The sequence below is a fragment of the Mytilus edulis genome, chromosome 3, assembly GCF_963676685.1.
Source record: "Mytilus edulis chromosome 3, xbMytEdul2.2, whole genome shotgun sequence".
NCBI classification, from domain to species: Eukaryota; Metazoa; Mollusca; class Bivalvia; order Mytilida; family Mytilidae; genus Mytilus; species Mytilus edulis.
The window spans coordinates 86,771,344-86,784,760 of record NC_092346.1 but is presented as its reverse complement, the minus strand read 5'-3'; the positions used below and the strand labels follow the sequence as shown (position 1 = coordinate 86,784,760).

The window sequence follows — 13,417 nt, the reverse complement described above, 5'->3', positions numbered from 1 at the left end:
CCTTAGGAATAATACAAAGGATATATAACTGTGTTAATGTTTATATTTTATACAGTTCTAACTTTGTTTTGAATTTTCCTCGGAGCTCAGTATTTTTGTGATTTTACTTTTTGTAACCGAAGTTAAAGTGTCACATTACTACCATTGCCGATATGACCTTAATATTTATACAGCAGAAAATGCATATTGATAAAGTCGAATATAAAACCATTGTGTTGTTATAGAAATACATATTGACATTGGTTTCATGGTCCGTTGTTTTACACAAAAACAAATTAATTGCATGTTTGAAATCTTTGTTCTGTTTTTTCTCCAGGCTCTCAATTATACAAATAGAAATCAATTAATAGAGAAAATAATTCGTTCCATTCGTCATTGAAGATTTCAAAAATATAATATGATTTTATATGTGTGATAGATTTTAACATGCTTTGAGAATGCTATAAAAACTGAAAATGTGTTTTAGATTTGTGGAAAAAATAAATGAATAAAAAATCTAAGATAGTAACATCAAAGTATACGAAGTATAATTATGCTAAAAAGATGAGTATTGTACAGATCATAAGATGTTACATAATAGTTATCAAAGGTACCAGGATTATAATTTATTACGCCAGACGCGCGGTTCGTCTACATAATACTCATCAGTGACGCACATATCAAAATATGTATTAAAGTCAAACAAATAGAAAGTTAAAGAGCATTGAGGATCCAAAATTCCAAAAAAGATGTGCCAAATACGGCAAAGGTAATCTATGCCTGGGACGAAAATATCCTTAGTTTTTCGAAAAATTCAAAGTTTTGTAAACAGGAAATCTATAAAAATTACCACATTATTGATATTTATGTCAACACCAAAGTTTTGACCACTGGACTGGTGATACCCTTGGGGATGAAACGTCCACCAGCAGTGGCATCGGCCCAGTGGTGTAAATAGTTATTAAAGGTACCAGGATTATAATTTAGTACGCCAGACGCGCGTTTCGTCTACATAAGACTCATTAGTCACGCTCATATCAAAATATGTATAAAGCCAAACAAATAGAAAGTTGAAGAGCATTGAGGATCCAAAATTCCAAGACATAAGACGTAAAATGTATTACTTGTAGTACAATAGTACATATAAGTTTCAGTTAGACAGAATAATATTAATATAACCATGTTTAAGGCAGATGTTTGAATGTAACATCTTACTTATCAATCGGTACTGCAGATGTAATATAAACAATATTGCATATAATTTGACTTTTGTTTTAGTATTGTTTCTTAACTTTAACTTTTGAATAGTTATATATTATTTCAATTGTTATATTGCTAAATGCGATAAGTCTTTTTGTCTGATTTTTAGCATGGCTTTTTTTAATTGTATAACATCGATATCGCCACTGCATAGTCTATGTGCTGACCAGTCTATGTTATCATGATCAGATTGTAGTAAAACTCCCGCACACAAGAAAGGGTACAGTAAACATGATAGACATGTTTGATAATTTCGATGTTACACAATGTATTGTATGCATTGATTTGTTTTTATAGATATTTATATTTTCTTGATGTTATCTCATTCCTGAAAATTAAGGTAATAAGTTTAATTGCAGATTTTAAGTTAATCTTCCGATATTGATATTTAATTTCATTTTAAGGTGAAGCTTGTTATAATTTTCCATACAACTATGTATCACTAACTTTTCCCATTGTTAGCGAATGTCGTGAAAAAATGGCAGAAACTTTCGGTTTGAGGTAGTTTTTGCTTTCTTGGTGATGACTAAAAACGCACAAACTTATCCCTTGAGCGAAAAGTGAGTACACATAAAAACTTATTGGACCTGTTGCAAACAGCACTTATTGCGATGATTATTTTTTAGAAAAAAGCTGTATCATATAGATATACATTTTCTATACTATCGAATGAATTGAGTACACTATTTAGGAGTGATATGACTTGTCTAAATGCCATTTTGTATTTCCTTGTTGACGTATCTGTTTCTTTTTTTTAATGAATTTAGATTAAAAAACAATGTTGACTATTGTACCTTTTTTGACATTCTTATCTATTATGTGTGTTTGCCTTGGCTACACTTTTTTGTCAATATAAAGGAGTTCAATTTGAATGTTAAACACGTGAGAGTTTTAGGTGGCAATAAAACCAGGTTTAATCAACTTTGTTTTAACTTAACGGTATGTCAGAAAGATGACATTTGTTTTCTATTCGTTTGATGTGTTTGATTTTTTGATTATGCAAACCGATAAGGGACTTTCCGATTTGATTTGAATTTTCCTTTGAGTTTGTTGTATTTGTTATTTGATTTTTTATCAACATTTCATAAGAGCAGTGACGAACAAATGATGTGCAGTTCCATAATAGGATAAATAATAGGAATTTGAAATTGACCAACTAACTAAATATTAAATAAAGAAAAAAACGAATATAGTTTTAAGATGTATAAAGTAAAAGACTATCTTATTACCAGTAATACATAAATAAATAGTGTCCTTAATGCCATTCGTGGAACAGACTATTGTTTATAAAATGTAACAAGCTTTACTAGAAAAAAAGCCATCTTCGCCTGAAACGATCAAATATACCCAATATTTATGTATTCGAAGGCAACACATTTATGAGGTCATTTTTCTTTCATTTGTTGTTTAGAGATAGTAATTCAAAATAACCCTGATCAAATACATAGTTATTTATATGATTATAAATCTTACAGTATATTTTGATGAACAGAGCAATATCAGAATTAATGAATATAAGACATTTTGTCCCCTTCACGCAAACATCACATTAACACCTATGAAATAGAAATAATCAAGCGAAATTGAAAAACATTCAATCACACAGAACTGACGTTTATTAAGAATATTCTTTGTTAGAACTGTTGAAAGTAAACAAAAAAGTATACATATATACAATAATGTTTTACCCAGCAATGTCATTCTCGACACATGAGTAATTGATACTTGATTAAATTTGAAGTTGACCTCTAGGTGTCTTTTATTCTATTTTGTTGCTTGAATTGGCGTATTAAATATATAACATCTTCATGAATTATTCATATTCTTTATGAAAAAATTAAATGCTGGGTAGTGATCACAAATAGAATTCACTTTACCTCTTTCTTATTTTCAATAAAACAGTTATACTAATGGAATAAATGTCAGCGTAAAACTGAAGGAAAGTTATGGACATATGATGAAATGAATTAGCTACATATTTCTTTTGGCAGAACCTGTTTAATATATTCCCACTTAATTCGGCTGTTGGGAGATATAATCAATAATCATAAACTCTTTTACTGAAGTGTCAAAATAACTTTGTTAATTCTGAACTTTAAAATCGATGAAAATTTGGATATTTGTAAATCAAATTGCTTTTTTTTCAAAGTATTGGTCTTGATACCTCTAAGATGCCTTTTCCAAAAAATAAATGTGTTTAACGATGTGAATTGTACGACAAACCAGGCAAATTGTGATTGTTTTCATGCATCTAAAATTGAATTTATTCTATTACTTTTATAAGTTTTTTTGTTTACCCAACTTAAGGTCCGAAAAAGTAAAAAAAGAAACAGAAATACTAAGGAAACATTCAAAACTCATACTTTGAGATAAACTGAAAGCGTCATGACAAAAACGAAAGAAAAAAATTAAACCAAACAAGTTGACAAAACTCTACATATAACACTAAAGAGTGAGCAACACGAACTCAAACATAAAACTATGGATTGTTTTATGTGCTCCAAAAGAGTATGAAGAACCGGCTCTAATCGTAGAGCTATAAAAATTCACGAAGCACACATGTATCTCTTGCTTTGAACTTTTATTCAAACTGATAATATTGGTGGTGCTTATTTGACAAAGTAATTGATTAACTGATACAGATACAATTTTCTATTGGCTGCATGATTGATAACCCCATTTCGTTGTATATTCTTGTGAAACAATCACATTCTAGAGTATTGACTCTACCAATGCTATCCGCGCTTCAAACAAAATGTGAAAGTTACTTTCTTCCATTTCGAATGCATTTTACCACATGTATTCACTTCTATAATTAACCCCAAGGAAATCTAATATACGGTTCCTTTGAATGTTGCGATTTATCTTCACTTTTAGATGAGTCAAACAAGAATGTTCTAATTAAATTAAAGAAACCTATCTGATATAAGAAAAATCTTTAGAACAGAACCATCTGAACACTTACACATAACACAGTTTCAAAATCATATGATCAAAGTTAAGTGATTCAACTGCATATTAAATTCAACCTCTGCGTTAAATGCATATTAGATGCTTTAATATGATTAAGTAATACTGTTTTCGACGACCTTTATGTCTAGAATGTACTTGCATTTTTTTCAAATTTAATCTTTGACAAATTCTTTCCTTGTATGAAAATTATTTTGAAACCGTTTCAAATAGTTTTAAGCACGTTTGATATTTTATTGAAAATTTTAAACGAATTTAACAGTAGTCAAAGATAATTATAACGAAATTTGTCATACAAGTTTTTATTACATGTCTTCATCGGGTTTACTTCATTTGATATTACCTTATTTTTATATTTATAAATAAGACGACAGAGCAATCCAATTATTTTCAGTTAAATTTAAACCGGTTTCAGATATATAACAGGTGAAATAGTTTTACCGGTTGTTCGATGTCAGGTTACTTTGCCGTCGGCTAAATATACACGAATTTGAAGTATACATGGTAAATGTTGTTTCGGAACTCTTTAAATGTGTGTCGCTATTTGGAGAAAAGAAACCATGATTCAGTGAACAAGAATGTAAATCCATAACAATTTTGTTTATATGTTTATATATAACGCGCAACACATAAACAACCGAACGAAAGTGAGGAGCTAGTGCGGAGAACTAACTTTAAACTAAGGATTTTCTTACCCCAGGAGTAGATTACCTTAGCCGTATTTGGCACAACTTATGGGAATTTTGGGTCCTCAATGCTCTTCAACTTTGTATTTATTTGGCTTTTTAACTATTTTGATCTGAGCGTCACTGATGAGTCTTATGTTGACGAAACGCGCGTCTGGCGTATAAAATAATAATCCTGGTACTTTTGATAACTATTTACACTACTGGGTCGATGCCACTGCTGGTGGACGTTTCGTCCCCGAGGGTATCACCAGCCCAGTAGTCAGCACTTCGGTGTTGACATGAATATCAATTATATGGTCCTTTTTATAAATTTTCTGTTTACAAAACTTTGAATTTTCGAAAAAATAAGGATTTTCTTACCCCAGGAGTAGATTATCTTAGCCGTATTTGGCACAACTTTTGGGAATTTTGGGTCCTCAATTCTCTTCAACTTTGTATTTATTTGGCTTTTTAACTATTTTGATCTGAGCGTCACTGATGAGTCTTATGTTGACGAAACGCGCGTCTGGCGTATAAAATAATAATCCTGGTACTTTTGATAACTATATACACCACTGGGTCGATGCCACTGCTGGTGGACGTTTCGTCCCCAAGGGTATCACCAGCTCAGTAGTCAGCAATTCGGTGTTGACATGAATATCAATTATATGGTCATTTTTATAAATTTTCTGTTTACAAAACTTTGAATTTTCGAAAAAAAAATGGATTTTCTTACCCCAGGAGTAGATTACCTTAGCCGTATTTGGCACAACTTTTGGGAATGTTGGGTCCTCAATGCTCTTCAACTTTGTATTTGTTTGGCTTTTTAACTATTTTGATCTGAGCGTCACTGATGAGTCTTATGTAGACGAAACGCGCGTCTGGCGTATAAAATTATAATCCTGGTACTTTTGTTAACTATTTAATAAGATTGTATACACAAAAACTTTGGATTTTAGAGGTTTATTCTTTTAAAAGTCCTGATGGTCCCTGTGGGACATTTCCCGTTGTCTTTAATGTCACGCTTTTGCGGAAACAATTCAAATGTTTAATGCGTTAACATGGCGATACTTTGAATTTGAAATGTTTGAATTTAACCCTATGCAATACATCCGATTTTGACTATGAGAAATTTTGACAAGAACTTTTGCTGGCTATTTATACTATAAATCGAAAAAACTCCTTATCAGGAAGATCCTGCATAAAGACAATTTATTTTTATGTGTGCAGTTACAAAACATACTGAAACACCAAATTGTAGCCCCATTAATGTCCACTTAAAGCAGAAATCCAATATATAAAATTTCCTTTACACCTTTTTTCCTGGTTATAAAAGGCATAAAAGGCGTTTCTTCCACCCAATTTTACCTTTGTGCTTTAACATATAAAAGTTAACTTTTGCAAATTGCGGTGTTTTGAACAACCGTATGAGCTATCATGGTTGGCCTTTTGATGCTTATGAATGTTTAAACTTACCTGACTTCATAAAATAGGTCGTGCCTCTTTTACAAAAACTGTCCAAAATAGATTTATGCGGACTGACTGAAAGTTTTACGGTCACTATTGCGAGTTGGTCGTCGAATATTGTGTTGGTGTTTCTAAACACTGGATACATGATTTTCAGGTATTACATCTTCAGATAACAATATAGTCTGGTAGCTTTACCGACTGTGAAAATCTTTACTGAGCGTAAAAACATATGTTGGTTAATGCATGCTTACAATGGAGATGGATCCGGTCTCACATTTTGGAGTTCAAGCGATTCTCTTAGTTTTTGAAATGCCTCTTCCCAAATCAATGTACGATATTTGATTATCGGTAAACTATTGTCGCCTTAACAATAACGTGATTGTAAAGTTAGCATTTCATATTTTGTTTTCACAAATAGGAGTATAACTTAATGTAATGTTCAATAATTATTACATGATGTTTTGGATTTTGTATTTTCTAAACATACAACATATTTTGTAGAGCTTTTGATGAGTGAATATTGATTTCTATTCTAAACTTGTTTATCAAGCTATGACATTATATGACAAATTTTACTGTCGACAAAAATATTACGGATGATAAGCTTTTGAATGATATAAGATATAACGCTATTTTAGCTGGTCTCATTACTCTTTTCCTAGTTGTGCTTTAATAAAAAATGTTGAATCCTAAAAAATTGCATTATATTTTTTTTTTATTTTTTAACTTTATGTAATTTGAGAAAATAACATTTTGTTTTACAATAGATGACAGATGAAAGATATTTTCAATGATTTAAATTGCTGTTTGCATTTCGATCTAAATCTGCAACAGGTTACAACAGTATTTTTAATACTGAAAAAGCTTCCTGTACTATTCTACGAATTATTGTATTGCGATAATCAATTATTTTAAATGCTTTTGTTTTTAAATGAAGGTACATTAAACATCGTTAAAGTAGTTAAGATTGATATGTTTTAGAGTGCATTGCATCGCGTAAAGCATTCCCATTTTCTCTAAATTAGTTTTTGAATTATTAACGTTCCATAAGCAGATAAGTTATCTCTGTCTGCAATCTAAGATAATTCAAATTGTATAATAAACCAGAATCGTTTTGCACAGATGACGAAATATGTGTTACACTAACTATCCAACAATCCTTTTCCCCGAATAATTATTAGATTTTCATCGGATTTTTACGCAATCAAGCTACACAACGGGTGCAACGTGTGGGGCAGGATTTGTGTACTCTTACCGAGCACCAAAGATCACCCCTATTCTTGGTGGGGTTTGTTTTGCTTTTTCTTTAGTATTCTATTTTGCGTTTTGTGTTTTGTGTACTGTTGTTTGTCTATTTTTAAATTGTTTAAGTATCATTATTATTATTATTATTATTATAATACAGTATTCATAACAGCGCAATTTATAATATTAAAATTACCCTAAGCGCTTTACGACATATATCTATTCACATATACAAGTATTAAAAATAAAATATGAAAGCCCATGTTATATAAGCCTAATATCACCAGGTTAATTTCGCATTATGGGTTTGGTTGTCCCTTTGCTATCTTCGCTTACGATTTTGAATATTAACTATTACTAATTTAGTAGCATATTCCGGATGGGATTTTAAACAACTAGAAACAAATGATTGCATTTATAACTCAAAATTTACTATACAAGTGGCAGCACAGTATAGAAATACAAAAAAGTTTTGATATTTTTAAACCTTATTACTTTTAATCAAATGACGGGTAATTCATTTTAAAAGGGAGAAAAAAAATATTTCGTTCAGTTGCGTATTGAATAAGTAGAAAATACGTTTTTCATACTAAACGGTCACTGAAATCGTCATCAATAATTACACGCCGAACTTTTTAACAAACGACATAATCGTTACGCCTGGACGTCTTTTGTTTTTAACCTACACTACTTTTCATACCTTTTGCAACCATTTGTGTCGACCTATTGCAATGGAACAGACTAGCTTTGTTTAAGTTTGAAAAACAAAAGAAAATTTGCTTTCACATTTATTCTTACGTTCAGCCATTAAGATGATGTCCTTTTTGTTTATGTTGATTGGAGCACATCTAAACTTAAAATCATATGAAACGAGTGATTGGTGAAAAATAATGTTTATCCAATTCTTTAACCAATGCATGTATAAATCAGAAACTTAATCTTCTGTGCACGATTTTGTCATTTTTTATGCAAATATATCGTATAATCGTCAATTTATTTTCTCTCTGTCTGTTATGATTCAACAAATAAGGCAGCTCATTAAATGCCGTGTTTTGACTCCGAAGTTTACCGATTGTCACCTTATAGTAAACAATCAACAAATAAGCATGGGTATTGAGCACTTGTTTAAGATGTACACTCAGATACTACTTTATTTAAGTGACAGACCCATGCGTATTGCGATCACCGGATTTTTACGAGTAGGGTCACGCTAAGGTGACTTTGCATACGGAGCAAATGTCGGCGAATTGCTTCCTGGAAGCAAGTAATTGAAAAAAAGTAACTTCTTCTAAATTTGGAAAAATTCAAAAATTTTCTTCAGAAAAAAGAATATGTACATAAGTTTAATAATGTAAACTATCCATTTTGTTATAAAAAAACATATGCATCATGTTTTTTAATTTGAGGTTTCATATGACTTTAAATGTTTTAAATTGACAATTAAGGCGGGTGAGATTTCACAGATACGACACAAAATATGTTAGATGGTAACATTCAAGTTCTTCGTAGGGTTTTTACGGCAGTGCGTGCATATTGTCTATACCTCAATTGCATCTATAAATCAAGAATGGTTGAGTTGCATGTCTCCTTTGGAAGTTTTGTCACTTTGATCTGATTAACCGTTATATAATATTTGAGTCACAGATGACTGACCACGACTAAATGACACTTGTCCCAACAATAATCCTGTCACTTCTTCCTTAAATTTTTACTTGACCGAATACGACTTGTCTGTATAATTTTTTACAAGCAATAAAAACACATTTGTCCCAACCGAGTTCTTCTTTGCTTTTAATTTGGTGGGGCTCGTGTTTTTCACTCCTTAGTTTTCGTTGTATTGTTTTGTCTGTGTGTAATTGACTTTTAATTTTTGACATTCCTTTTATTATACTTTTACGTTTAGCGTTTCAAAATAATTAGTCATGTTTATCAAATTTTATCTGATATTAATTATGTAACGTGCCACTTATCTTTGTTCAAATCAAGTCTTTCTTATCGATTTAAGGACCGATATAGCGTTATCTTAAATAAGTTTTAAGCATGGATTTCTCTGAATATCTTTAAAATACCGGGACTGTATTCAAGCGAATGACTTGGTATATTCATTTACAGAAGAGTCTTCTGTGGTTTAACTATCTGTTTATAAACGGAAATTGTGAGTATGTATAATATATGTATTCATATTTTGGTTATAGGTTGTAAATCTACCCTCCCCACATGGTTTATGCAGTAGCAGAGAACTGGATTATATTGACAGATACTCACAAGGAGCTTGTAAACTGGACTGTCTGTCACATACAGCTGCCCAAATGTGTGGATGTAGACACATTTATATGCCATCAAAAGACGGTTTGTTTTAGCATTTTAGTACATTCAATCATTATGATATCAAAGAGAAGGGAACATTTGTTTCTCATACATTAACATGTCAGAAAATGAACCATATCATTTGAATTTAATTAATTCATTTCAAATATGGTTTGACATTTGATACGGATTCAGTAAACATGCACTTTGAGGCCACGTTTATGGTAGGGTAAAACCAAAGGTGCTTAAATATGCATTTATGCTATTGTTCACTGACCAAGGCAAGGTTTTGTGACATTGTTTCTGTTTGCTATGCGTACATTCTTTTGTATACTGTTTTTTATCCAAAGTTTTTAACAAATCTCAATTATTTCCGTCCGTTGTACGTGAGCTCGTCGTAAACTTTTATGGTGTTTTCTTTTCTCTAATCGCAAGGCTCACAAAATAAAACTCGACTACAGTCATTGTCTAAATGTCGGATATATCATCAATTAAAAATCTAGTCGCCATAACATCAAAAAAGAAACAGGTAAATAAACTCATTATTGATACCAGGATGGCTTAATATATGTGTTATTATGTAGATTTATGCTCACTCCTTTTTATTCTTATTTCCTCTGTTGCTATTTGCATATGCCTCATTTAATGTCAATCAAGTGACAACCACAGTGACAGTAGTCATATATAGTAAAAACATTTTGTTTGTACCTGTTTCAATGAAGTATACTACAAATCTGCTTTCAGTGTCAAATAATTCTTGATAATTTACCTTACAGTAAGAAGCCTAAGCTATTATTGAAACCGACAGTTTCCTGATCTTACTATTAAATCACAAAAAAGATAGAAAAAAAAAGATTTAATTGTTTATTATCCTTAGTAAAACTAAAAACTACTGTCACAGAATGTGTAGATAAAAGAAAACCATTCAAATGAATAAATAACATAACTCTTATAAAAAATTATTTCACTTGTAAGGTACAGATTTTAGCTGAAAGATCGATTGGACATGTATTAAAAAAGAGGGACGAAAGATACCAAAGGGACGGTCAAACTCATAAATCTAAAACAAACTGACAACGCCATGGCTAAAAATGAAAAAGACAAACAAACAACAGCACACACGACACAACATAGAAAACTAAAGAATAAACAACACGAACCCCACCAAAAAACAAGGGGTGATCTCAGGTGCTCCGGAAGGGTAAGCAGATCCTGCTCCACATGCGGCACCCGTCGTGTTGTCTAATTCGGTAGGTCACATTCAGGAAATGGAAGGGGATTGTAGTTACGACGTAAGGAACATATCCGATATCATTTGTGATACGGTTATTCCATAACGGCCAACCAACTCGTGATGGCGTCCGTAAAATTTACGAAGGGATGATTTTAACTTCACCATTTGGAACTCTTGGTTTAATAGCTTCCTTGTGAGCAGCAACCCTCTATCACGAAAATCATGATAGGAAATGCAAGCACGGGAATATCGTATCAATTGGGAGATATATACCCCGTATGCAGGTGCTGCTGCATAAATGACGTTTCAATATTATTTCGAAATTGAACATTATTTAGACTGTTACGTGCATCAGCAGTGGTACAAAACTCAAACACTAAAAATGAAATGTTGAAGAAAATTATATTTGTTTTAGGTTACCCTCCAGTTTGTACGATCAAGCAGTACTACGGCTGTTTAAAACAGATATTGGGTATGTGATATAATGAAGTATATGTATTACTGGTAAATCATTAAACCAGGGATATCATTACCATAAATTACCTAAAACCTTCACAAAATATTTCCATAGATATAAAGATTTGGTTTTGAAGTTTGGTAGTACCTGTAGAAAACTCATTTCAAACGGGATAGCACATCCTCATTTACAGAAACGTTGTTAACCGTGCCTGGACATTTAGAAATGATCCTGGTAAACTCATCCCTCCTTTAAATAAACTTATGTTAAAAGGTTACCAATTCAAAACTGTTTAATAAGATTATTGCATATTGTGTTCATTGGTATAAATATTGATGTTGTTATCAGTAAATTAAAAGCAAACTAAATATTACTAGTATGTTATATACATATACACATTCATGGATCTACAATCTGTCGATACCTGTATCTTGGCATTGCGCAAGGTGATGTTTTTCTCTGACTGTTTATGACGTCTTTAAACTAAATTCATTGGATGTGTACGGATTAGTAATTTAGTCTTAGATGCATATTTTTTTTTATTAGTTGTTATAGGCTTTGGACTAGCTGTCAGTTATCTGCGAGTACTCTCAGATCTGTCCCGAGTGTCCTTTTTTTGTTGGGATGTACAAGTACCCGGTCACGTCCACTTGTATTTTTGTCCATCTAATGAGTTCAGTCTTTTTCAACTGATTTTTATAGTTCGTTCTTATGTTGTACTGTTATACCACTGTCCCAGGTTAGGGGAGGGTTGGGACCCCGCTTACATATTTAACCCCGCAACATTATGTATATATGTGCCTGTCCCAAGTCAGGAGCCTGTAATTCAGTGGTTGTCGTTTGTTATTGTCTTACATTGTTTTTCGTTCATTTTTTCTGATATAAATAAGGCTGTTCGTTTCCTCGTTTGAATTGTTTTGCATTGTCCTTTCGGGCCTTTTATAGCTGACTATGCGGAATTGGCTTTGTTCATTGTTGAAGGCCGTACGGTGACCTATAGTTGTTAGTTTCTGTGTCATGTGGGTCTCTTGTGGATAGGTGTCTCATTGGCAATCATACAACATCTTCTTTTTTTTTATAGCGTGGCAAAACATTAAAATATAAGAAGTATTAATTTTTATTAATTTTTTTCACATTGCAACGGAGCATTATCATTTACGTGGCGGACATCCTCAAAACAATAAGTTAACTTGTTGCAAACTGGTGGCCATCTTGGATGACGGATCGACTACAAAGTAACAACACTTGGTTAGCATCTCATAAGAAACATTCATGCTATGTTTAGTTTCATTCCGTTCAATGTTCCTCTTAAAGAAGACATTTGTATGTATTTCCCAATGGGTCCTGTGTTAAACTAAGTCCCCCGCTGGCAGTCATCTTGGATGATGGATCGACTACAAAGTAACAACACTTGGTCAGCATCTCAATAGAAACATTCATGTAATGTTGGGTTTCATTCCAGTCAGTGGTTCTCTAAAAAGAGGCATTTGTATGTATTTCCATAATGTCCTATGTTAAATTTAGCAGTCGCTGCTGACCATCTTGGATAATGGATTGTCTACAAAGTAATAACACTTGGTAAGCACCTAAAAAGAAACATTCATGTTGTGTTTGGTTTCATTTCATTCAGTGGTTCACTAAAAGAAGACATTTGTATGTATTTTACATAGTGTCCTATGTTAAACTATGTCCCCCGCTGACGGCCATCTTGGATGATGGATTGGCTACAAAGTAAGATCACTTGGTCAGCATATCATAAGGAACATTCATGCCATGTTTATTTCCATTCCATTCAGTGGTTCAAAATGTAAAACGTTAACGACGACG

The 13,417-nt window shown here is 32.1% G+C and overlaps 1 protein-coding gene across 1 annotated transcript in view; it reads left to right on the top strand.

Annotated features, from left to right (window-relative positions):
• Positions 1-13,417, top strand: part of LOC139517677 (degenerin-like protein del-10) — a 60,203-nt gene that overhangs the window by 38,402 nt on the left and 8,384 nt on the right. The window contains exons 6-7 of the mRNA XM_071308964.1: positions 9,788-9,941; positions 11,549-11,605. Of these exons, the coding sequence (XP_071165065.1) occupies positions 9,788-9,941; positions 11,549-11,605 (211 nt within the window). The remainder of the gene's footprint in view (positions 1-9,787; positions 9,942-11,548; positions 11,606-13,417) is intronic.